The sequence below is a fragment of the Gymnoscopelus microlampas genome, assembly GCF_963454915.1.
Source record: "Gymnoscopelus microlampas genome assembly, chromosome: 14".
NCBI lineage: Eukaryota > Metazoa > Chordata > Actinopteri > Myctophiformes > Myctophidae > Gymnoscopelus > Gymnoscopelus microlampas.
The window spans coordinates 31,576,894-31,604,583 of NC_139951.1; the positions used below are offsets into that span (position 1 = coordinate 31,576,894).

A 27,690-nucleotide genomic window follows, 5' to 3' on the forward strand; every position below is an offset into this window, starting at 1 on the left:
GGTAGAAAGTGGAAGGGATGAATGAAAAACGGGAATACAATCTCAATGTCGCAATTCAAGAAACGAGAATCGGCGTGAATTTGCTCATGGACGTAAATTACAATGAAAATAACACTTTCCTGATCACCACTGGTCAAAGATCTTGGACTTAAAGGCACTTTTTCAGGAAAACTTTTTCTCGGGGTTGGTTGGGGGAACCTGAGATGAAGAGCGGAGCTGCAGACTTTCACCAGTAAGAGGTATTGTGAAAACACTGACTTATTTACCTTGATAGGACCAAGTCCAACCGAATTAAATAATTTTGATTTCCTCTGTAAAGACATGTCTAGTCTCACACAAATACCGCTATGTTGCGGAAAATAATAATTTTCAATAATCTAAAAGAATAACGCGTTTTATAAAGGATGTAATATAGGGTGTTTAAGTTTATCCCTTATCAATGACATAAACGTCATTATCTTATTGGAATGTTGAATGCAGATGTAGACAGATTATTGTATGCATAATTGTCCGTATGTATGTATACGGTATGGCCTGTTGTTCCAGATGTTTCACGTGTGTTAATGTGTGTCACTCTGTACTACTGTAGGGGAGCACCGGGGCTCTGACTTGTTATGTCTCCAACAGACTCCCAGGGGGCGCTATATCTCAAACAGCTAACATGCGCAACTGGCTGTTCTCCCGAAGTCCATCTACTGTTGCCATGATGCGGACTATGACTTTCTGAGGTGAACCATTATTTTCATATTTTCAAGTTTAAAAATAAACAAACTAAACTGCACGTCTAAAGCAATACAATCTTGATAAGTAATGGTTAAATTAGCCTTTGTTATTTATGCACAGAGAAGATACACGGATTGAGAAGACATGAGAAATGTGTCTTTACATAATTACATTACAGTCCTACAAAGCAAGCTCTGATTGATTGAATACTTTATTAACAGTTTGCAAAAACTGCACAGTGGTACAGATTTATATAAAAGGAAAAAAATGTGTATTTCCATTGAGATCCTGTGTATACAATTCATCGAGACATTTAAAGACAAACAATAATATGCAAAACATCATATGATATATCCGAGCAGTAATAAAAAAGAAAATACGGGGGGGGGGGCGTTTCCGGTCATAAGCTTTGACTTCTTACAGGGGCCAGTTACAATTGTAATAGGCCTACTCGAGTCCATTGATCACATGTGTCAAATTGCCCCAGTATAAATCAAAGCAACTATATGAAAATTAAATAAATAAAACCAGCATTACTTGCTGCAGACACAACTGAGATTAGTAATTCCTGCCATTTTTCTACAATATTTCCTCGTATTTATTATGATTATTTTCCAAATTAATAGTACATGTTGCAGCAACAAAATGTGGGAACTAGCTTGTGCATAATAATCTAGTATTTCATTTGATATGAAAAAGTTACTGAGAAATATTAGTGAGAGCAACAAGTGTGGTGAGATGCCCTGCTCTCCTATGTGAAACATCGGTACGGCTGTGCTTATTGATTGTTCATTATTCTGTGAACAGTATGAATGACTTTTGTTTCTTTAATATTTGTGAAGGTGGAGAAAACATCTGGAGTTGTTTGTAGTGTCCTGGAGAAACAGGTCATGAATATGTCACTGTGGATGATCCTTCCTGCCAGTCTACCTATCGTCACCATTACTGGAATATGGGTTGTGTAAGTATGATAATTGTTGCCCATTTCCATGTGCATGCATTTTTGCTCTTTTTTTGACTAAACAATAATCAGCATTCCATAATGATTTAAGTAAAATAAAAATAAATATGTGTCCATTCATTGAGATGAAACACACTTCAAGTTCAGACTAGCATCAAATGAAGAAAATGCAACATTATATATATGTTTATATTTACCACAGAAAGAAAGTGCAAAAGACAACCACAGCACATTATGGCTTAGTGGCTAACACAGCAACAAGGCACTGGGTTCAAACCTGTTTGGAGCCTTCTATGTAGAGTTTGCATGTTTTGACTCCCAGTGTTCACATGTTAGTTTCCTTTCACACCAAAAGACATGCATGCTAGGGACATAATCCAGCCTTAGAGCTGGAGTTGGTATCCAGGGCTGCCCACTGCTCCTAAATCCTGAGTTATATTTGATTGTGCATCGTGAAAATAGACGATCTACAAGCTCAAAGCGCAATCACAGCGCAACACATTGTGACCTTTGGTGCGTAACAGTGGCACGCAAATAAGTACAATTAGGCATTATACTACTATAACTAAACTAACCATGGCTATAATTCAATAATTTAGACAGATGGTCTCATTGACATAGCCTATAAACCTATAACAGTGAAGATGATGTGCACATTGATACTTTTTAAGGAGAAACAAGTAATGTATTGCTATTCTGTAAAGTTGTGCAGGAGTACAGTCACACAAATTCCTTTTCTTCTTGACTAGCGGTGGCTATGAATGTTTTTTCACACAGCTATTTCCAAGCACTAAGCAACTTTAGCTCGTTAGCATTACAACAACTTGAAATAGAGGGAGCTTTTATTGTGGAAATGAGCAAGAGTGATCACCATACAGCATCTGTTGGTCAGCAGGTGGTGGGTTGTCTCATAGGGGGGATATTTTAACACTGTTTGAAGGCCCCCCACCCCAGTCTTACATGAAATATCTCTGACAGCAGGTAAAGCTGTATGTGAACACCCCACACACAAAATAGGAAAGGGAAAACAAGACTCAGAATATTTATTAACTATGAAGGGGAGGCAATAAGATAGATCGCGGATGTTAAGACAGAGGAAGAGGCACAGAGAGGGCAAGAGACAAGAAGAGATATGTACATGACTGAGTCAAGTTGATGGTTTACTCTCCCACCAGCTGTGAGTTGCTGGTGTTGGACCAAAGGACAATGCCTGCCTGCCTGCCTATGATCAGGTGGAATGCACAGCCTGAAGCTCAAAGACAGACACCTGCACCTTTTAAGTTGACGTTTACCTGACTTCAACTCGCAGAAAAAAAGTCATTTTAAGTCGCTATTTCCACAGTTACTCAGCTATTTTAGTTTTTTTCAGCAAAGGAAGTTTTCCTTTTCCCTAGTGAAACTATTTTGGATAAAAAAAAACAACAACAAAAAACAGGGAGATTTATTTATGCTGCTGCAGTGTCAGTGTCATAAGGTATTATGGATTGTAGATCCATATTATTTCGCTGTTGTACGACATAATGTACATTACACAGCCAGTATTTAAAGCTCAGAGCAGCTGAGGATTACAGTGCGTTGTGTTGGTTCAAAGATTGTTTTCTCCCTCATCTTGGAGGGGATAATGCATGTTTGAACTGCTTTCCTCTCATCTGGTTGTCTCACTGGAGATAGGAGTGTCATCTGCTCACCTGGAAACGTGCTGAGTGAGAGACTGTTTACATAAACCCCCTCTTCCCCATCAAGCTGAGAAAACAGAGGCCTTGTTGGAATGTATTGGGATGTCGAGTCCATTGACCATATTCACACAATGGCCATTTTGCTTTTACGTCTTATTCAGGCTGGGGTGGGGAAGGGTTAGGGTACATTTTTCATTGACCAGTGTCCCCCAGGGGTCTACTTGGTCCCCTCCTTACACCAAATCTCTTAGCCAAAAATAGCCAATTTACAAGCTCACAATGCAACGTGTTGTGTAGATCTGCTATTTTTGCAGAATGTTCAGCCCAGAATAGGGACGCTAGAGTTCATGTTGTTAAGAATATGACATTATTGACATATTATGACAGCTTCAGCCTCAGCCTCAACTACGTACATTTTTGGGGGCATTTCTGCAATGAGCTGGGAGCTTCCAGCTTACTTTGCAGGGACAGTTCTTTCCACTTTGAGACATTGTTTTCCTCCATTCCTTTCACCTGGTTCTTGGTATGCTTGGCTGCATCTCTCTTTCTCTTTTACCCTGATTAGATTTTTTAGGTTTTCAGATGCATGGTATATCTGTGAACTGTTCCCAACAAGTGAAAACACTACCTTTTTTCGTCCATGTGAGGGCAAATCAATAGACTTGACCTGAATGGTTCTGCATTATCATCACCGTGATCAATAGCTATGTTACACTGTCACATGTACTGTATATCTGTGTACTGTTCCCAACTGTTCCAAGTGAAAACACTACCTATTTTCGTCCATGTGAGGGCAAATCAATAGACTTGACCTGAATGGTTCTGCATTATCATCACCGTGATCAATAGCTATGTTACACTGTCACATGTTTGAAGGTCTAGCTTTTGTACATCAGCACATTGTTTGTCCTTATCAATCTGTCTTTGGGTCTTGTGAGGATAGATTGTGTTACAAACCAAACATCAAATATGAGGTAATCCCTGCTTGGCCTGCAGAGATATTGGGCTTATGAGCATAGTACACAGTCTACTTTCAGTCAACACCAGGGATTACATTTCTCAATGGAAGATTGTGGTGGTCACCTCCAACCACTGTAGATGTGCTAGTTATATTTTATTAACATACTCTACCATACAGATTGGTTAAAATAACATTTATTTATTAAAGGACGACTTCACCCATCTTCATAATTGGTCCTCACTAATGTTCATGATAATATGGAACAATTCTTTTAATTGACTTATTCCTGTAGGCTCCTAGGTGGAGCATACGGCTGCAATCACACGCCAACATTTTTGGGCAGTTTTCTTCAGCTGGGCCCATGTTAGTTCAGTCCCCACTTCTATCTTACCCCGTGGATTCCAATCCATTGCTTGCTTCGTGATGTTGTCAACTGGTTTGTATGGTTGTGCTGCAACATATGAGGCTAAAATGTGGGGAGCATTAATAAACGGAGCAGGAGTGCCCACACGTTCACCCTCATCCACAAAACGTGCAAGATTTCATCTTAGAGTCTAGGCTGCTTAGGTTTCAGTCAGGCAAGATGCTGAACTGGCTTACTCATGACTTGCTGTGACTCATTCTGGATGTGAGAATCAGATACATCACTAAGATGTAATTACACATTTCTGGTATAATGAACTATCTTGGGATATTGTCCAGGCTGTGCGTGTGTGCGTGCCTGCGCGCGTGCCTGCGTGGAGGTGATTAGTTTGCGAATGACAGATTTAGCCGTGAGGGAAAGAGGAAGAGGCAGCTCCGTTGGCAGAGTACAGGCTAAAATACAGCCTGTGTGTTTTTCAGAATATTTATGAGATAGACAAGGTAACCGTAACCGTATACTAATCCTTGTGACTCGTATGTGGGATGTGAAAGACTGCGACACAGAGCCTGGCCTGGGATCAATCACATTAACTGCCCTCGTGAAAACCTTAAGTGACAATGCTTTCAAACAGCCCCTTTCAGTGACTGAAACAGCACTACTCTCTCTACCTGCCTGGCTTAGTATATTATAACAATGTTTTGTTGAGCAATGAGCATACAACACTCAGTAAATAAATAGTGTTAGTCTTATATTGGTGGGTGTAACTACAATGTGCTATACTATAGTTATACACATCAAATTGTCACCCCAGTTCTTCTATCTTGCACGTGAGACAACTGTTCAGCTCTTGAATTAATGATTCTATCTCAGTGATGTTGCTAGGTTTTCAATGCAATGGGTCCTGGGATGCAAGGGTGGTCTTTTAGATGGGTCCCAGGGACATTTTATGGGTCCCACAAAAATGCACAGCGTTTAACTCGTGTTTCATCTTATATGGTTATATTCATGTAGAACATGTATCTGAAAGAAAAGTACACAATTCCAAATCCGACAACTAGTACTTGTAGTACTTGTAGTACTTGATTTTTTTTTTACATTAACCACTTGAATCCTAGTATCCCTTTTCTGAGGAGAACTTTAGCCAAAAATAGCAGATCTACAAGCTCACACTTGTGAGCTTGTAGATCGGCTATTTTTGGAGTTATAGGTGTGTAAAGGGAAAAAAGAGCAGCAAAAATGTATCTGAAACACAATTTTATACAATATAGAGGGGGTCCCTGCTTCATCTCTCTCTCAACTAGGGGGTCCTTGGCCTGAAAACACTGAAGACCCCTGCTCTACAGGGAATTATTTGATATCTGGCTGCACGGAAAGACACAAGAATCACAGCTGCCATTAATTAGTGCTGTTCAGAGTTGATTGCCTAGTGGTCAAATTGGGGTCAACGAGCCATCGTTAACTTGCTTTGAAGTTGGGCTGTAAGTTGCGCAGCACTTTCACTCTCTCCCTCTAGCAGCAGCTCGCAATGCCCTGAGACAGAGAGAGAATACTGCTCCATACGGCGGTGTTTTACCGAGATTTTTCTTGTTTTCTGCACTATGCCTTGTAATCCGCGGACGGCTTTGAAATCCACGGATGGCCTTCAAATCCGCGCTAATTTCCGCTAAATTGTAGTGCGTCCCATGGACGCAACGAGGGTGCCATGAATGCGTCCTTTTTCAATATGGTGCGTCAGAGACGCAGGACGCAGGCCTATGAGCATCTCTGCTATCTGTTATCTTGTCAGATACGCCATGGCCCTATACAACCAACATGTCTGCCCTGTGAATAACTGGTATGTATCCTATGCTTTCTGTCAGTAATATTGTTTATTTTGAATCTATAAGTGTTTGTAATTGTTAAATAATGTTTACCATGTTTGTTAGATTCCACTTATTTTTTAGAATGTTTTATGCTGTGTGACGGTCTTCTGACCCAAGGCCACTTCAGTTTTCACTGTACTGACAATATAAACCCCCAGGGCCAAGACTAATCATTGCTGCCATTTAGACAATGTGCAATAATGGAGTACCGTCAATGAATAGGAGGCTGAATGGATGTATGCATATTTAAGTTTTACACCAAAACTTTATTTTCTAGCAGTGAACCAAACTTAATAGTAACATTCCATCCGTAGTCCTGATTTCCCAAGAAGTCTGTTTTCCATATTTGCAGTGCCTTCTGCCTTCTGATTCTAAGGGACCTTAACTTTATTAATGAATACAAATTGAACTGGGAATATGAGAAACATAATCAGTGAATGAAAGTTAAACATAGCAATCACGTTTTACATTTTCATACACTCACTTAATTTCAGAATTGGGAGAGTCATTCATGAAACTTAAAACTGATCAATTACATTGAGAGATAAATCAGGTACATTAAATCTGCTCAGTTTGATGGGGCGAGTGTCAGCCAGATGGATCAAACTCATCAAAAGAATTTAGGATTCTCTCCTGCAGACATGCAACATTTAAATGTAAAACCCACTAACTGATTACGATGAATTATTCATCTATTCACAGCAAAGGGTTGAAAAAAGGCAGAAAAACAACTTTTTCCCATTCGGTATGTTTGTCCAGCACTGATCCAGGGAGAGGGGCAAACTGTGGCAGGGGTATAGTCCATCTTTTCTCAGCCTACAACAACACGGCCCCTCGCTAGACTTCCTGGGTAGCTCCCCAGTCAACACAGTGAGGCACCCGTGAGAGGGAAAGGAGAGGGGGGATGACTGGAGGCAGAGGTTGAAGATTGGGAGTAGGCATTATGAAAATAAAGTGGCATGGACGGAGACATTTTATACTGACATAAAGAGAGAAACGAGCTGACAGAGAAAGAGAGAGCGAGGGAGGGAGGGATGGAGGGAGAGATTTGGAATACTGTAAATTGAGATATTTTAGTGAAGGTAAGGAATGCAAACTGAGTGCGGTTTAAATGAGAGGGGAATGGTAACGTGGCATGCAAGCGCAGCATCTACATTCTGTAAGGGAATGAATTATGTGGTATGTGAAAAGTAAACATGGATTAAAATCACCTGCTAGTCTCATCAATCCAAGTCTCCTCCTATCCACAGACCCACCTCAATAGAGCGCTCAAGTAAGCAGAAGCCAAAACAAATTTATACAAATGTTTTGGCTGTGTCATTGGAAAGGAGGCTCCCTATACGCAGTGTGTCAGAGCTATCAGTTGGGTGCTTATCAGGAGCTTATCAGGAGCTGTCTCCAACACTCAGACACCTGCGCCGAGTTTGACGTCTGTTTTCTGATTTTGACCTCCCTCACATCACATCACTGTTCCATTTCAGCAGCCACAGTCAGGATGTTATAATGTATACTACTTCAAAACAATGGTTATTTATCCATCTGTACTGAAGAATGTGTCTTTCTCATCTTCATAAAAGAAAATCTAAAAAAGCATAGGTGTGCGTCCATACAGTACTAACATAGCTTTAAAAAAAAACTGAAAAGGGATGGGAGAGTTTAATTACATCATTAGACATACAAAAGTGTCTGAGTTGTTGTCCTCATTGGACCTTTCACCCAGGTAAATGTTCTACTGTCCTTTAAGTCAAATAAGAGCCATGATGTGTTAGGTGCAGGATTCTAATGCTGACACATTAACAGAGTTTTACCAAGTGTGTTTGCTTTGGCTGCACTCTGCATGCTGCGATACAGAGGAGGCATTTAGTGCGTAGGGAGTAAAATGTAGCCTCAAATGAGGATAAACATGAGAGTTTTGTAGCACTTTCTAGTACATGGAGAGGTCACAAAATGTGCCAGATGGTCTGTGTAGAGCTCAAAGCAACCAATTTGTCCCCGTAAACCTCATTCCAAAACTGTGTGCGTGTGCGTGTGCGTGTGTGTGTGTGTGTGTGTGTGTGTGTGTGTGTGTGTGTGTGTGTGTGTGTGTGTGTGTGTGTGTGTGTGTGTGTGTGTGTGTGTGTGTGTGTGTGTGTTTGTGTGTCCTTACAGGCATTATAATGAGTCATGTGAGGAGCAGCTTCCATTACAGAGGGGCCCTGTATTGTGCTGTACACTGGACAATGTACCACTCATCAGGTTTGTGTCAAAGTTAAGACTTCATAGTGTGCCATTGCAGTGCTAGACAGTGATTCCTCAGGGTTTTAATGGAGTGTAAAAGTAGGACCCGTAGGGGCTTTTACACTCTCAGAGGTAAATTAACATTGATGTTTTTATTTTTACTTTTATTTATGTTTACTCTGTTGTTACTATTCTGTACAATAGTCACAATGGTTTTACTTGAAGCAATGGGAACAATAGAGTTAGAGTTTCTCTAGAATATCTTTTTGATCTAGAATAATGATGTTTAAAATGTTAGGAAACATAATTCTTTGTACACGCATAATGTGGCCATGCTTAACCCAATCAATGTGGTTTCTGTCATTCATTTTAATCTGTTACACTATTCTTTTGGTTAGGTATAGGCTCTCAGATGCCTGTTTGATTCCCAAACAGGCCCACCTGAGTACCCGACCCGTATTACTTAATATTGCATACCACTAAATGCATCTACAGTAGGTATGCATGTTGGGAAGCTGTTCACAGCTGTGCATGCCGTTCCCCCATGGCTTTCACATTTTTCTGCATCCACCTTGATTGCGGACATCCCATGAAATGATGGATTTCATTTGGACCAAACTGTCGTTTTCAAAGTTTTTAAACATAAAGCATTTTGGGAGCATACACACACACAGACAAAAGGTAATTTTGCCTGCAGTAAGTATTTCATGGTCTATTTCCTATTTCTCTTGAAATTGACAACAGACCTGACTAAGCCTGGAATTTCCTCAATTTAGGGGCAAGGCTACTTGGCCTTTGGTGTTGTCAGTTCTTTTTAGGGCACAAAACCCAAATGCCAGGGCAGCAAGGCAATCAAATAAAACAATGATTTTAAGTCCACCAAAAGAATGAGTGGAACTCGAGGGTAAGGAATGATTACATTTTGACCATGTGGCTGTGCAGGAGTCTATCCATCTAGAAGAGGCTCTGACTGTCTGTTTCTGTGTGTCTTTCTGTATTCGTGACTGACACAGACACATGATGTCCGAGATCCCAGGATCCACATGATTTGTTTTTGAACACATAGTATGAAAATAAATAGATAAAATAAATAGATAAAAAGAGCTGTTTATTTCACAAAACAGGCCACACTGTGGGGGCACAGTGGCTATCGATTTCCTACCCTGGTACATGCTATCTAAATTTTTCACATTATTGAAACAATCTACACAAACCTGTCAGCACAAACCTCATGGTAGTTTGTGTTCTTTTCCCACAATGCCATATTAGTGCTTGTAAAAATAAAAGGCTGTCTAGTTCAGCTTTCTTTTATTTTTTCCGTCATTTTGTAATCATTTATACAACATTTAGCTACAATAGCTTGGCTATTGCTCAGTCTACCTTCTCTTCTGAGAAGTTCACCCAGTCACATATTTGTGGCACTGGCACATCAGGTTTGATTGAAGGGTAAATGGCTGCTGCTGTGCAGACTTATTCTTTTAAACTGTCATTTTGTGTCCAGCACCAGCAACGAACTGGATGTGTGCAACCCACTTGTTTTGAACTAATGTGAGATATGCCCACACTTGACTAGTCCTGACTACTAGACCACTCAGCTGAGGGAGGATATGACCTATCACCCCAACAGGAAGAGGGGCCTTTGTTTTGTTTTTCGAGGATCCTTGAAATGTCTTTGACATGTCACCACCCTGAGGGGCTGTTATGTAAACAACAAATGCCTTCTTCAGTGTGGAAAAATGTCTGCAAAAAAGTGCACGGCAGTTTATCTGAAATGCCATACTTGAGCACGTCGGTGCCATGTAATTATTCCGACAGCCCATTATTCTGACGTCCCGTCAGTCGGACTGGCCCCATTATAACTAAGCCTAACCCTAACCTCACGCTTCTGATGTGACGGAATAATGGTCCGTCGGACTATTGGACAGCCCCGAGCACGTCTACATGATTGTTTGTGTACTGTTAGCTCTATTAAGAACCTCTCACTCCGCTATACAGCTCCGAGATGAGGTTCTATGCCGAGGTCTCCCAGAACCGGTTCAACGGCCGCAAAGGCCCCGCTGTTTACCCTTTTCGGCACATCGTATCCAAAAACTAATGGTAGATTCCAAAGCCCACAGATGTTTAAGGTTTGGTCGGGCACAAAATATTTTAGGTCGGTGACGAAACTACCCACTTAAATCGCTTATTTAGTCAGCCTGTGGCCATGTTTCCCAATGTAGCCAAACCGGGGAGCAGTACTTGCACCGAACGTAGGGGGGTTTTCCGGGTTGAATGGGAAACATGGCCACAGGCTGACTAAATAAGCGATTTAAACGGGTAGTTTTGACTCCGACCAAAAATATGTTGTGCCCGACCAAACCTTAAACATCCGTGCGCTTTGGAATCTACCATTAGTTTTTGGATACGATGTGCCGAAAAGGGTAAACAGCGGAGCCTTTGCGGCCGATCAACCGATTCTGGGAGACGTCGACATAGAACCTCATCTCGGAGCTGTAGCGGAGTGAGAGGTTCTTAATGGGGCTACTGTACTGTATGTGTTAACTAATATGCATGGGGGAATCATTGTATCGTACACTAAATGGGTTCAAATTGCCCATGTTTTGGTTTTCTCAATAGTTTGCATTTGGGATCCAGCTGAGTGGTAAAGTTTTCCTTGGCCTTTCTCAAGAGAAGCTTCCCAGCACTCATCTGTTTAAGGTGGCGTCCCTGCCAAACTCCTCCCCAGGGAAACATTTCCAGGACTTTATTTAGTGCCACAAGAACAACTTACTGTTATTTCCATGAAACATATTTTAAGGCATTTCGGCTGTCTTACATTGTTTACAGTGGAGAGATTTTTCAGGTTTTTTTCTGTTGAGCAACAAGACTTCATGACAAAGTAAATATTAGCCACAACAGTAGCGGGAACTGGGGGGCACACCTATCTCTTCTTCTGGCTGATTATATTATTTCTATATCCACCTATCAGGCTCTTTTCCACTGACGGGAATAGGATAGTACAAGCGCAAATATGCCCACATCCTCAGCTACAGTACCACTGGAAGACATCATGATCACATAAAATAGCGTATTCCCCTAAGTCCATTGAGCTATCAAGATGTTCCACATTAGCTGATTTTCTGATTTTCTGTTCCCTTCTTTCTTGTTTCCATTGCAGTAAGTGTGGAACACTGCCCCCTGAGAGTTGCTTTTTCAGCCTCATATGCAGCACTGGATCCTTTATAGGTAGGTATAAATGCCAGAAATGGCTACATTCTTATTAACCCAACTTAATGCTGCACAGGTTGCAATATGCTTCTTCATGTTATTGTGGAAGTCTCTTAACTCTGTGTATATGTCGAGCAATAGTACAAGACTGCTGTGTTAAAGATAACATGGAATCTTCGAGCTCCAACTTATGAAAAAGGAATTGAACCGCCATCGAACTTGGAATTCTAGTTTGGAAATTCTGGTATAATTTCAGAGCTCCAATTTCCCCAGCCCTGAGCACGACTACCATCACAGAAAGTCTGACATCTTTCGTGATCAGTGGCTGGATCATTATAAAAGTCTTTGTTTACATTTCAACACATGGATGCATCTTTAATCATGCATGTGTTTCTATCATTTGTATTGATTCCTGCAGGCATCCATGTTTTTGTTTTTCCAGATTTGAACATTCCCGGGGGTTGGAAATGTTGTTGTTGTAAAAAGGAGATCCAAGTTGTCTTGAATGCAGAATAATTGCTCTTGTGGGTGCAAAAATGCTACAGCTAGACATTGTGCTCTGTACGTACACCTAGTCCTACAGTGCCATCGTCATGTCTTACCTTATGTACTGTTCCTGGTTGAATGTGTGCATTTGAGACTTCAGCCTTGTTTTTCCAGCTGTGGCTGTGGCTCCAGCCAGGTCTCTGTGTTCCACATAAGCCACTGCCGGGCCCCCTTTCAACTTTTTTTTAATGCACCCTTATGTGTGCCTCCCATGAACTAAAAGCAACAGCCTGCTGACCGCAAGGGCAACTACTGCAGAGCATGCTTTCTCTCAGGAACGGCGCATTTGTGCCAAAGCGACAAAACTACTGTAGTTGTGTTGATCCAGGGTATGTTGGTTAGGTTTATTTATTTGAAATTCACTTTACAAAACTCTGTCAGCATTGCAGGAATTTACTATACTGCACAAATAAATACGGTATGCATTATGTATGTATGCATTAGGTATGGCCCTATGGTTAGGCTATTGAGATTTAACAATGCAATAGAGTATGTGTATGAAAGTGGGTTCTATTACCCTCACATTTTGCACATGTATAAAAAACATATTCTGCCATTTTCAATCGTATGAATTCCCAAAATGATCAGGATTGCAAATCTTTTTTCATTTAAACCTGTTCCTTACCTTGGTCAGAGACACAGAATGGTGAGGTTTCATCAAAGTGATAATTACATAACAGTATTATGGTGCAGTATTCTTAATGCCCCCTATGGATAATGTTTGTTTGAACAGTGCTTTCCGACATTGTCATGTAGCGGTTCAGGGGAATCGGGGGTTAGGGCATGAATTGAGCAGCTGGTGATCACGTAGCCCCAACAGCAACCACCCAACAAACACTGAAACAAAAGAAGCGATCATTGCGGTTTACAATTCATGCATTTAGCAGACTCTTATCCAGAGAAATGATCTGGTGGTGTTTAAAACATTTAACTGTCCACTGCAGAAGTGAGGTTAGCAGTGTGTCTGTGAAGAACAGAGTGACTTACTGTGCACACTGTATCTGTTGTTTGTCATTCATTCCATGTGAGGGCCAAGTACGGTACATCTAACCACGGTACACCTGTTTTTTATAGGTTTTCAGAGAAAGTCCATTAACCTGTCTCTGTTGAGTTGCTTTCTGTGTGCGTCATTTACCTCACAACTTGGCTGTTAACACCCAGTGTGTTCAAACAACCAAGACATTTTTCAAACAGATCCTGGTTATGTTTATAGTGTAATACATAGATATATACACGGTATTCTATTTGAAATATCTATTCATTCCATCCTTTTAAACAGGCCTATTTGTCAGGCCTTATCATGTACTCATCCTTTATCGTTGGGAAGTAATTTGGCAACTTAAAGAAAAGTATGTGAAATGTATTGTTTTGGCCCTGAGCATTTTGACCTGTCAAAATATATCATTGTTGTATGACTTAAAGCAGGATAGGCAAAAATGCAATGTGGCAAACACAGGGAGTGTTGTCATCAATTCCTGGTTAACCTGCTGTTAACTCAGGGATAAAGGTCAGATGTCAAAGCAAGTACAAGGTCACATTTACGCCACATGAATTCTAGACATGAAGCCTCCACATTTGTTTCCAATCAGTGATCTTGTGTGTTGTACTTTCTTGAAGCGTTTGGGGGGTGTGCACACATACTGTAGAAGCCTTGGAAATCTCCCCCATGACTTCAAAGGTCTCCCTCTCTTATTTCCCACCCTCACAAACAATGCTTAGTTTATACAGCACTTGTGATACAGTTTGTTTTACTGCGAGGTGTGGCGCGAGCTGAGACCAAAGGAATGATAATGGTTGGAACCCCGCAGACCACAAAGTAGACCTCTCAGTGAGTCCGAAGCGGCGAATTGCCCATCAAAACTAGGTAGCCTTAACACAATGTATGCTTGATCATAAGATATCGGCCAGTGTTCCTTTTTTGCTGTGTTGACAATGTGAACACCAGAACAGGGATTCTCACTAGATGTGAACAGCTTGTGCATCACTTAAGAGTTGTGGGAGAATGGCATGCTGCTCTTGGAAGTGTTTTGAGAAGCTGCTCCAAAGTTTGATGCGCGTGCTTGGTAAACAGTCATTAGGAATGTGCACGTGCCAGGCTTCTCAGTTCCCTTCAACATCATCCTGCCACGTTTTTGACACAGCCACCTCGTCGATCCGGGGTTTCAAACAAAGGAGTAAATGGGGATGAGGACAGCTGATCTCACTGCTTGCATGACTGATGTTGAGTATGTCCTTTTTGGTGGACTTGTTAGTGATGTCAGTGATTCATCTGTCACAGTAATTGGTCACAATGGGAATCCCTGAATATTTTAGACACATGGCAAAACTGTGAGGAGTACCACTCCATAAACAATTCACTTAAAGCCAGTGGCCAATGTGCTTGACGATGTACCAAACGATTGACAGAATATTGCATTCTCTCTCTCCCTCTCTTTCCCCTCCACCCCCTTCCTTTCTCATTTTCTCCTCCTGTCATCTGTCTATCCAGTGATGTTGATTGGCTTGCTGCGTTATGCCCACGTCATAGAGAAGCACCAGAACTGTGTCCTGAACACGGCAGGCCTCTCCACAGGCTGGATCTGTGCTGCAGGACTCCTCATGGTGGGAAACTTTCAGGTAAGACAGGGAGGCTTTCATTTAATGCTGCATTTGTGGCTATTATGTAGCCTCACCCTGAAGGTGAATTTATATAATCACCCTGAAGGAGCTCATTTCTCAGTATTGACCACCTTGCTGTTCAATATCCCCCTTAGTACACAGTTAAGTAAATGAAGGAATCAACAATTTGACTCAAAATATAACATCATTTATACAACAGTAGAGGTCCGGCCGCCCTATGGGTGGCTGGCCCGCTAGCCGCGCACGGGGCTCTGGTGCGCTTATTTTGGGGTACCAAAATGGTGGGATACAAATTTCCAACAGAAACCCCCAGGGGGTCTGCGGACCCCCTGACGGACCCCCTGGAGAGCCACGCGAAACAGCGCGTACCCCTTCAGACCCCATATAGATCCACCGTGGTGCTCCCTGTGGCTTGTGTTTTTTCATGAACGTCCTTGCTTGTTTCTGTTGCTTGTTTTTGAAAACCTGGCATCCCGACTGGCATCCCGACTGACATCACTGACGTATCCTTGGTATTTGTACTTCCGGGTTGCATAATGATGACATCACTGTCGAATCCTTTGGTGTGATGAACCTACGCTGGTGTGTTTACCAGATGTAGCAGGACAACGTGCTGTAGTGTGCCCGTCGCCGTTTATTTTTGTGTTTGAAATGTACATGGCACGTGAAGGACGGACATATTGTGATCGAGACATGAGTGAAGTGAAAGTAACGGCCTGGGTGGAACAAAAGAGGTACGTAAGAAGGGGGGGGTTGAAGTGAAGGACCTGCTTGTGTGTTGTTGTGGAGATGAGCAGAGTTCAATGGCGGCCCTTCGTGTTGTTTTGGCGAAACCCGTCGCCGTTCGGTGGTGCGCACGGTAAACGGTACGAAACTGTTTCACCTTCCGTTTTGTCCGTAATGTGGTGAGTGGAATAAATTATGTTGCGACGTGGACACTGTGTAGTGAGCAATGATAGGTGGCCTACGCCACCCGTAAATTCTGCGCACACGCCGTGGCTACTGTGTTGGCGAGATGTGGTGTGTCGGCGTTGTGTTTAGTCGCCTACAGAGCTGTGGGTATAGCGTCAGCGGGGGGGCGGAAGTCACTCCTCGATTATATAAGTAGATAATAATGCGTAACATGACTGCAGCACCTGATTGAGGTATTCTGCTTCGTAACTGTCAAAGTCTGTTGACATATTTTGGGCTTATGTCTAAATACTGCCATACCATACCTCCCAAACTGTGTTCTGTTTAGTGTTTGTTTCATGTCTGTCTTCTTCAATTTTGTTGACTTCTCTGTCGTCTTTTAATCTATCTTGATTTTTCTTGTTATAGTTTTATTTTCTTTAAAGGGGATAGTTCAGTCATAAACCATGAAACCAGTTTCATGCTCTCCAAATGTTTTAAAATTGATATTAGAAACATCTTCCATGGAGTCTTCTGATGGAGATTAGTATCGTTGAGTTTGCTATTGAGAAATAATAGATGTGCTGTATCTGGGCTCTTCAGCTTTACAGTCTTTGCTTCTTTTTCCGTCTCTTATTATATTATTACTATTGTATAGTTCAGGCTTGTGTTATTGGTCCATTACATCTGTGATTTCCCTGAGATCAAGATGTTAGTGTTTCCATTGAGCACATTTTCCAAATTACAGCAAGGAAATTGCTAACCATGTTTACCGGCTATGTTAGGTTTCCAAAGTATAACAAATGCTGCAGTGTAAGGCTGTTTGATATACGACTAATTGACCATATTCACATGACAGAATTTTGTTTACACTTTGAGTGAAGGGATGACAATAAGCAAAATGACTGTGAATATGGTCAATATGTCAACTGTTTTCTACTAAACGAGGAAAACCTTGTGCCTTACCAATAACCACCTGCTAACATGCAATGTTTTTGTGTAATCAATTGTGGCTTGGATAAAATAGTATTTTCAAAATACTAATGGAATTAGGAATTTTGAAAATGTGGATCATATAAATCACTATACAGTATATGAAATAGTATTAGACTACAAACATTATCTTACGGTTGACAATTCTCACTGCCATAGTATCATAAATCACAATAACTTTATTGAAGTTGTGCTGCATGTTTGATCTTCACCAGTAGGTTAGAGGCCCCTCTGGTGTGGAAACGCTAAAGGAGGACAAATGTTATTGTTGTGTCGCCATCATAGCATGTGTTCCCTGTTTTTTAAGAAAACTTCTAAAAGTCTGTCAGCAATAACCCCTCCTAAATTCTTTAACTGTAACTGGTTGAATTTAATAGTGGGAAGCAAGTTTTCTTACCTGTACTAGATCTGGATTTGTAGGCACTGCCAAACATATTGCCTTTCTCTAACCAAGAAACGCATAGTTAGACTATCAACTGAGATATTTGGCACAATGCAGAGATGTCATCATTAAATCATAATCTCTGAGTGGAAGAATGCACTGTGTTAGAGGGCAGAAAAAAAGGTTCTCCCTTGTAGATGTACAGAGAGTACATCTCTGCTGCAGTGTAAACATGTACCAGCACTTCAAACCATACTGGGAACAGCAATGCAATCTGTTGCACTTGTTGAAAGTGAATCTTAGATGTCTTTGAAATAAAACAAAAAGTGAACGCAAATCTCTGTTGCAATAAATTGCCTATTGCAATGGATTTTCATGTAGATAATTACTCTAAAAAGTAAAATTGAGTAATCCCATTTGAAAGATGGCACTTTTTAGTGACTGATTACCATTTTAATGAAAACATGATGAAAGCAGCCTTTCAGTCCTACATATGGTCCTGCTGGTGTCACTTCTGGTCATCTTGGATCCAGTTTTCGCCTTTTTTTCTTGTGACTCTTTGTAGGACTTCCAAGCAAATCTTCCTTGATGTTCTGTTTGGAATTGGTCCGACAGCTTCTCCACAGTAACAAGGTCTTGTAAACAAGAGGTTCAGCTTGCCGACCGGGTGTCACTGTGTTCTGGCTCTCAATAACATTTAGAGGAGTGGTTCTCAACCTTTTCAGGCCACGACCTGTGAAAATAAATGTGAAAATAGCCGATCCACAAGCTCACAACGCCTCGCAAGTTGTGAGCTTGTAGATCAGCTATTTTCAAAATGTTTGCCTCTTTCTTATATTATTTGGCAATTTGGCCAATGTTGGACCGGTTTTTATAGTATAGTTTGTTGATTGGGCCTTCTTTTGATGCAGTAATAGACCAATTATTTGTTTACTAACATTGAGACTGGACGCACAGGTGATTGTTTCACGCAATCAATTCCCAACCTGTTGTTTTGGGGTGCGCTGGTTTCAGCACACCCCAACCCCCTCTTGTGTGTTGGCTAGTGACGCGCGTCCTAGCGAGACCTGACAGAATGGGTTTCATTGAGAGCATACTGGTAGGACGCATACTGGTTCTTATCAGTGTGACGTAGTCTGTTAAGGGGTCTATAGTCTTTTTTAATGTACTTTTTTTTTAGGAATTAAAAAGCTCTTAAAAGTCCTTAAATTGTCACCTGGGGACTGCCCCAAAATCATGTGGGCACCCCCCTGGGGGTCCCGACACACAGGTTGAGAACCACTGATTTAGAGGAGGTCACGTTGAGAACCTTTACTCTGGATGGCCGTCTCGTTCTGAACTCCCCCTGGAATGTAATGGAAACACCATACACTAAAAACTACCAAACAAACCCACCAAGGGTTTGTGGGTGTGGATCATGTCCTGAAGGTAAGGGGTACAATGCCCTTGATTGCTTGTAGGCCATCACCAGTGCTTTGAATCGAGTACAGGCAGCAATGCCTGAAGCCAGTTTAGCTGAAGCCACTGAAGAGAATGGAAAAGGGGGGAGATGTGAACATTTTGCAAGGTTGAAGACCAGGCATGTCACAGCATTCTGGATCAGTTGAATGGGTTTGGGTGAACCTGCCGACAGGTCAGGAAAGAGGATGTTGCAATTGTCAAGTCTGGAGATTACTGAAGCTTGGATAAGGAGCTGTCTACGAATTGAATACCAAGGCCCTCATTGGAAACAAGTCCGCAAGGACTTTTATGAACGGACCTGTTAGACAAAGTATTTTAAATGTAAATGTGTTGTTTTACATTTTTGCCTAATAAAATATTCAATCAATATTCAATCAAAAAGCTAATACGGGCCCGGCGCCACGGGGGTGCCTGAGGGGGGCTGGCACCCTCAGTTTCAAATTGTGCCCTCTGAGTTTATGTTTTACTTTTTTTTTTTTTTTGGAAATATATATCCTACTATCCTACTATAATTCTAGTAACCTCTGTGCGTGCGTTTGTAGTGGTGGTGGTGAAGCTACCCGCTTCTCCCCACTGGCTGGACCAATTGCTCTGATTTTGCACACAGCCATTGACCATTACCATCTGAACTTAACTGTGAAGCCCGTTTTTCAATTTCATCAAATCTCAGCTTCTTATTAGCGTTTTTGTGTCAAAGAATGTCGTCCCATAGCTGCGGCTGCCCAGCTATGGGACAAACTGCCTCCCGGGTTGCCAGATCATGTGCGTATATCCCCCCACGGCTGCGCCGACCGGGTATGGTCTAGTCCTACTATAATTCTAGTAACCTCTGTGCGTTTGTAGTGGTGGTGAAGCTACCCGGTTCTCCCCACTGGCTGGACCAATTGCTCTGATTTTGCACACAGCCATTGACCATTACCATCTGAACTTAACTGTGAAGCCCGTTTTTCAATTTCATCAAATCTCAGCTTCTTATTAGCGTTTTTGTGTCAAACACTGTCGCCATGGTTACGGGGCTGCCCAGCTATGGGACGAACTGCCTCCCGGGTTGCCAGATCATGTGCGCATATCCCCCCACGCATGCGTCGACCGGGTATGGTCTAGTATATATATATTTTTATAATACATTTTTTGATAAAAAAAATAGGTTAAATCAGGCAAAAATAAGAATTAAACAATATAAGCCTAACCTAACCCTAGCCCTAACCCTAAAACCGAAATACAGTTACAAAAAAACGGCCCAAAATGGCTCAAATCCATCCAATAACTGCAAATCGGGTCAGGACACATGCACGCGCGCATGCATGCGGCGCAACTGGTGTGCATCCTCACAATTTTCAACTGCACCCTTAGTTATTTAATCCTGGTGCCGGGCCTGAGCTAATAGCAGACTCCTTGGTGAGGAAGTTCTATCTATCTAGTATCTATCTGTCTATGCACATACAGTAGTAGATGTACAGATGTGTTGCGGCCATGCGTTGCGAGTGTGTGTGTGTGTGTGTGTGTGTGTGTGTGTGTGTGTGTGTGTGTGTGTGTGTGCGTGTGTGTGTGTGTGTGTGTGTGTATGTGTGTGTGTGTGTGTGTGTGTGTGTGTGTGTGTGTGTGTGTGTGTGTGTGTGTGTGCATGTGTGCGTGTGCGTGCATGTGGCAGTAATATGTATGTGCTTGCACAATATTGTATGTGCCTGTGTGTAGTGCACATGTGGTCACATGAGCATGTCAAAGGTCATTGTTGCAGGGACGCCCCTTTCCTCTGTGTGTGTGTGTGTGTGTGGGTGTGTGTGTGTGTGTGTGCGCGTGTGTGTGTGCGTGTGTGTGTGTGCGTGTGTGTGTGTGTGTGTGTGTGTGTGTGTGTGTGTGTGTGTGTGTGTGTGTGTGTGTGTGTGTGTGTGTGTGTGTGTGCGCGGGCGCGTGCGTCGCAGTGTGGCGGCTCAGATTCCTCCCAGTCTGTCTGCACACGCCTGGATCTCATCAAGCACGCGAGCCCACAGCTAGACTGTAGGGGGTGGTCTCACAATTTATCTACCCCTTCAACCATGTGTGTGTGCGCACACACACACACACACACACACACACACACACACACACACACACACACACACACACACACACACACACACACACACATTTGTATTATTACTATACTTGTGAGGACATAAACATTTTAGGAAGGCAATTTTATGAATGCCATCTTTTTGTTGTTGCCATTTTAACCCTAAACCTAATGTCGAAAATAACAGATCTACAAGCTCACAACACACACACACACACACACACACACACACACGCACACACACGCACACACGCACACACGCACACACACACACACACACACACACACACACACACACACCCACCACAATTCCAGCCTCTGTCCTCCTCTTCCTGCTTGCTCCTGACTGGTCGATGGGGGCTCCTCCCTGTTTAGCAGGAAGGGGCCTACAGTATGTGGCTCCCTCCTACCTCCTTACATAACGAGACCCTCTGTGTCCGTCTGGAAGTAAACACGGCACAGCCTAATGTATATAAATACACCTTGTCACCGCATCAGCCGAGCAAGTGTTCTGCTGACGCAATAAACGGACACAAACTGAAGGCCTGTTGTCTGTGTCTCAGAATAGAAGTGGGAAGTTGAGTAAAAAGTCTTGAGGAATTCATGAATACAAATTCTGTGTACATTTGTTGTTAAACTTCAAAACTTTTTCGAGTTACCATAACTAATGGGAGCCCTGGCCTGAGATCAGTTCTCACAACAACAGTCACTTAATGCCACACAATGTTTTCAAATACAGTAGCTTGCCATTGTGCGACAAGAGGACTGGTGGTAAAATTGCCTCTAATGTGCAGTATTGTGTCTAGTATTTATTTCACTGCAGTGCTGCAGGATGACTCTGACACTATGCAATAAGTAGCAAAATGCCTGTTGCACAAGGATAGGTTGATCAAAAAGTCAGTATGTTTCTGTCTGTTAAAATTAAGTGAATTACTGATTCATTGATCAATGCCCAAGTGGATGGCTAAATTGTCATTCCATATATTCTGTGGCGTTCTAAGTGGGGTTGTATATATATAATACTTAACTGTTTTGACATGTGGGTCCCCTCTTCCGTATCCTACCTTAAAGCACCCCTTGTCAGCTGAATAGCAGCGGTTATCATTTTGTGTGTGTGTGTGTGTGTGTGTGTGTGTGTGTGTGTGTGTGTGTGTGTGTGTGTTTGTTTCTGGCAAAATAATATCCATATTTTCATATTATTTTCCTGCCACTATAGATGCTGCACTTCTGTAATCTTGCTCCTTCCACAATAAGAATAATACGATTTGGAAACTCTTGCACTAGTAATACAGTCTATAACTTTGAATCATCTGTCTCACAGGTTAGTACTATGCACCTTCATAGAATAGGTTGATGGCTGATATAAGAGGTCATACCTGGCCTGAGTCAAACTAATTGGACTCAGAGCTATGTGTGACTACACACCTGTGCATCAAACTAATCAATGTTTCTCACAGGATAAATCAGCCATCAACACTAAAATTCAGGAGGAGATTGGTCAGAGCCTCTCTCATGACAGGTCTGGTATCTGGCTTTTATGTTGTTTGTTCCCATGTGGCTGTCTACCGCAGCATTGCAACAAAGGCACAGCAAGCATTGTGTGGTTGCATAGAATAAGAGATAGCTTTAACCGTGGTTATCATCAGTCCCACAATTGAGCCTGTCACACTGTACCTCTGAGGCATGCTTATACTGTATCTGTATACTGTATTTACTCGCAAAGATTCATTGTCACTTAAATGACTGTATTTTTTAAACAATTATGGTTGGCTTCACGTTGACTTCTTGAGTCACAAAACTCTCAGTACATTTGATTTCAAGCTTAAAGGAAAACCACCAAAAAGGCCATATGACAACACCAGTTATCCAACTCATCCTGCTGACCGAAGCCAATTTGACATAGTACAATTTTATCTACTAAGATATAGCAGGTGCAATTATTGCCAATCACCATGGCTTTGTGATTTGGTGTCATTACTGTTTGCTGGCACAGTCTACAGATTATTCTGTGTTTACCTATTCTGCCTACACATACGTCATGTCCTAGTATGAGCAAATAGGGGAAGGGAATCAACGTCACGTGATTCCTTGTTTGACCCGGAGAAGGGTCAAACAAAGGTGCTTATTGGTCAAAAACCCGGATGTCTGTCTCAAAGAATAAGACGCAGCCTTTGATAGATAATAGCTTAACACTGATTACCCAGACTGCTATAATAATATTATAATATAATAATAGTAATAATAACAATAATCTTTATTTATATGGCACCTTTCATAAGGTTACAATCTGTTTTACAAAAATAAAAATAGAAAATCAAATGTACAATACAACCAAAATGAGTAAGGGTTACCACTTACCAGACAGCAATAACTCAATTAAACAAGCATCAACAAGATTAGGTGCACCAAACTGCTGCCATTAGAGTGATAAAAAATACTTTTTTGTACAAATGAAAATATTGCATGATAACCCTGTGCGTGTGCATCCATGTACTTCTATTATCTATAATATTGTCAGTGTTTTAATGTCAAAACATCTGTACAAGATCACCTTAATCACATTCAAGAACCGTTTCCTTTTCTTTGTCATGGAGATTAGGATTTTAATTTATAGTTATAATTAAATGTGACCATTCAGTGTGTACTTAAAGTTACACAGTACAATTTGGGGTGTTAAAACAACTTAAACCCTATTTCAAAAATAGAGACAGGACACAGGGAGAGAGAGAGAGTGCATGGACAAGTTTGGACATTACAGATTTTGGAGCCAAGGGAGTGTCAGCGCTTGGCTTCAATTGGTAAAGTTTTGTCTTTGTCTTTGTTTAACCCGTTCAATCCGGGAACGTGTCATTTTAGATTTCTTTGGTTATACAAAAATAGCAGATATGCAAGTTCATTGCGTGGCACCGAGTGCCGCGATATGAGCTTGTAGATCTGCTATTTATTTATTTTTATCGTGAAAATGTGTACAAATCTGTGAATATATACATTTTTAACTCAAATCTTTCTTTCTCAAAATATTTTGAGATGTGGGGGTCCACGGACAAATACATATCATTTTGGATGGTCCTTGACATGAAAAAAGTTTGAGAACCACTGATAATATAGCAACATAAGTCAAAAAACAAAACAAAAAACTGTTCAGTCCCATGAACAGGCCCATGAGGAGATGCTATGCTGAGATTGCTGACATAGTTTTACATAGTGGGCAAATGTACAACAGCCTTTGGTGACAGAAACCTCCTCTGCTGCTTAACTCTGACCAAACTAGGAGTGAATCTGTGCTGTATCTGAAGATATTCTGTGCCCTATAGGTGGATTACGCCAAAGTCCTGCACTACGTTGGAGCCGGAGTGGCCTTCCCCACCAGCGTGCTGTTTGTGTGCCTTCAGTCAGCCCTGACCTACAGACTGGCCAAGACCCAGGAGGAGTACCTCATCGGACACCTTCGTCTGGGGATGTCTCTGCTCGCCCTCATCGCCCTGGTCCTCAGTATCCTTCAAATGGCAAACTGAATTCTTTAATCCATTAGGACCGGGAACGCATCTGTGTAATCTTTTTAGATTTCTTTGGGCTATTCAAAAATAGCAGATATACAAGCTCATAGCTCGGCACCGAGTGCCACACTATGAGCTTCCCTGCTGGGTCTGTGGAACAAAATATTTCCAGATGGGGGTCAGCGAGCCAAATACATATCTAAAAATGTTTTCTAATTCCTAACAGTATGTTGCTATATCATTGGTGCTCCAACTTTTCCATATCAAGGGAATTATATGTATTTGGCCACTGAGCCCCATCTCAAAATATGTTGTTTCAGGGACCCCCAGAAGCACAAAATGTTCGCTTTAAAACATATATATATAAGATTTGCACAAATTTTCCACAATAAAAAAAAAGGCAGATCTACAAGTTCATAGATGAGCTTGTATATCTGCTATTTTTGAATAGCCAAAGAAATCTTAAAATGACAGATGGTCTTAATGGATTAAAGTTGCAATCCACAAGATTGATATTCTCTGCATTTACCCATCCTAAATATGAGGAACAGTGGCTGCCATTAATACAGAGCTTCAGGCAACACTTCCATCCAAACACATGTAGGCTCTAGAAGCAGGGAGACCATCTCTGCAGATGTGCTCGTTATATTGTATTATAATACTTACCATACATAATAATCCAGATTGTCGACCATTATGGTTGCAATGTCTCCTGTTAGTTTCCAACTGGAGCCATGTGTTGCATGTCTCTCCCGTCTACCCCTCTCTGGCCTCAGCTTCCTGTCTCACATTCTACAAAAATAAATAAAGCAATACTTTTTTAATAAAAGAGACCTGGCCAAAAGAGCAGTATCAACAACAAATATTAATCTTGCATTGTGACAGTTGCATTGTGACAGTTCTTTGACCAGCCATTGACAAACGGTCTTCAATTGTGTATTGGTTATTATGTGTTACATTGACCCCTGCTGGAGAAAGTGTTGTGTCAAGTATTTTGTACAGTGTGTACGTGTGTGAGTGTTTGAGTACAGTATGTACTGTATCTCTCGTCTGTGTGTTTAGTTATCATCTCTTGTTGTCCTTAACTCTCCGTCTCCCCCAGGCGGGGTTTTCTTCGTCCAGGATAGCGTTTCGCTGCAGCACGCCTCGGCCATCTTCGAGTGGATCTTCTGCATGCTCATCATGCTCTTCTACGGGACCTTTGTGTTTGAGTTCGGGGACATGTCAGGGGACACCCTGATGGTGTTGTCCAGAGGAGGCGGGGGCCCCATCTTCTCCAGCTCTGACCACAAGGCAGATGTTGGGGGAGGGCCAAACCCCCGTCAGCCAGAGAGTTTGGCTATTCTTTAAGCTAACCTAACTACGAAATGGCACATTGCCTCTGACCAACCATGTGTCCCCTGGAGGGTGATTGATGGACAAAAAGTGATTGATGGACAAAAAAAAGACCAATCACAGGCTATCTGGAGGACAGAGGAGCTGACACCTCATTTGTTGTACAATGGAGTCGCTCGAAAATGGATGAAAATACTGTTGCTGATCTACAAGTTCACAATGCATCACGTTGTGACACGTACTGTAAGTTGCAGATTTGCAACTTTTGCTGTTTTTTGAACGTTTTTATAACATTTCCTGGAATCTTTGGACATTTTTGCTTTAGAATGACATGCCCAAAATAGGGACGCCAGATTGAAAATGGTTAATTACGCTGTTACGCTCCAGAGCAGAGGTGCCCTGTATATTGATGTACTTAGTATTGCACACAACTATGGCAGCAAGGCTGTTTTAAGCCAGCCATAATGACCCAAGAATTCCATGTGATGCTATGTGATTATGCTGTTCTGTAACTACACAGGCCAGCTTGGAAACACATTGCACACGTTGTCGTATGTTACTAGTGCCTTTTGTAAGACAACTAATAATGCCAGTATATGAATGCTAACACACACACACACACACACACACACACACACACACACACACACACACACACACACACACACACACACATACTTTATACTTTGTTGTTCTTTTTCATCAAATTTACACTTCATCAAACGACTGTCAACAAAAGTGACGTTTTTTCAACTGTTCATCGAACTCAATATTTTTTTATGGTGGACTCCACTAGCATTTCAGTATCGTAAGGGTATTTCCTCATACAGCAGACTGTCACAGGTTCAAAGTTGGCATTTGTTCTAAAGTTTGGACTATCAGACACGCATTTGCTTTTTCTCAGGAAATTCCAAATAATGTTATATCACTCTGTGCCTTAAAAAGGGAAAGATTATTCAGACCTACTGACAATATAGTAGTATTTCTGTGCCAAGAGTTATTTGCTTCATATAAAGAGTTTAATTATTCTATTTTCTTAAAAGTTATGTATGTTGCAGTATGCTGCTTTTTTCTTTCTTGTATCTTAGTTTAGTTTTTTCTTCTTTGTTTATTTTTTCCCCCAATTTAGTCAATATGCCAATTCCCCAATTTCCACACACACTTGTGTAATCATGTCACTGCTAACCTCTAGTACAGGCTGGTCTTCAGACTAGTTGGTTGGTCCTATAGATGGTTTTGAACTCACGTGCCTCCTCTGATACACATGGAATCGTCAGCCTCTTCTTTTCACCTGCCAGTTAGGAGCTTCACCGGGAGGACATAGTGTAGCGCATGTAAGAAACACCTCATAGAAACACCCCTGCTGAGAGGTGCACTTGACCAACCTGTAGGAGTCACTAGTGCAGCAACAAGGGACTCCCTCTAGCCTGATTATCAGACTGAAGCTGCTCACTCAGAGAGTGGGCGGGGTCTATGGTCTGGAACCAGGCTAGACTCCCTCCCCATCTGGCCTCCTGCACTCAATACACGGTCAGTTGTGTTTGGTGTTTGTTGGAACACCATGTTCCAACAAAGCCCTAGTTCAAAGCCGTCTCTGTGGTGGGGGCAGGATTCGTTTTTTTGTTGTTGTGTTTTACCCCGGAGCACCCTATGTTGCTTTTTCTGATGAAGAGATGCTATGCTGAGATCGCTGACATAGTTTTACAACCAAGGGCTGATGCTTCAATGTTACAATGTATATTATAATAATTATGTATACAAAGTAAAGATGCCTCTCAATTTGGGACCTACTGTTGCCCAAGTAGTTGTCTCAGCTTTTACTGTATGTTTCACTTCCATTCTTGTGCTAAGAAGTGGACAAAATGTATAACAGCCTTCACGGTGACAGAAATCTCCTCTGCTGCTTAACTCTGACCAAACTAGGAGTGAATCTGTACTGTAT

The 27,690-nt window shown here is 41.7% G+C and overlaps 1 protein-coding gene across 2 annotated transcripts; it reads left to right on the forward strand.

The window, feature by feature from the left end:
* On the forward strand, nt 1-27,657 carry LOC311060537 (transmembrane protein 150A-like). 2 transcript variants are annotated; one of them, XM_084078773.1, is made up of 9 exons: nt 1-239; nt 628-728; nt 1,566-1,684; nt 6,472-6,519; nt 8,696-8,782; nt 11,922-11,989; nt 15,006-15,133; nt 24,231-24,408; nt 25,516-27,657. In XM_084078773.1, exons 3-9 carry the CDS (start codon nt 1,614-1,616, stop codon nt 25,761-25,763), a joined length of 828 nt encoding a protein of 275 aa, XP_083934899.1. In that variant the 5' UTR covers nt 1-239; nt 628-728; nt 1,566-1,613; the 3' UTR covers nt 25,764-27,657. The 2 variants fall into 2 exon arrangements, with proteins under 2 accessions (XP_083934899.1, XP_083934900.1); XM_084078774.1 differs by having other exon boundaries at nt 25,536-25,649.
* Nucleotides 27,658-27,690: the final 33 nt, after the last annotated feature.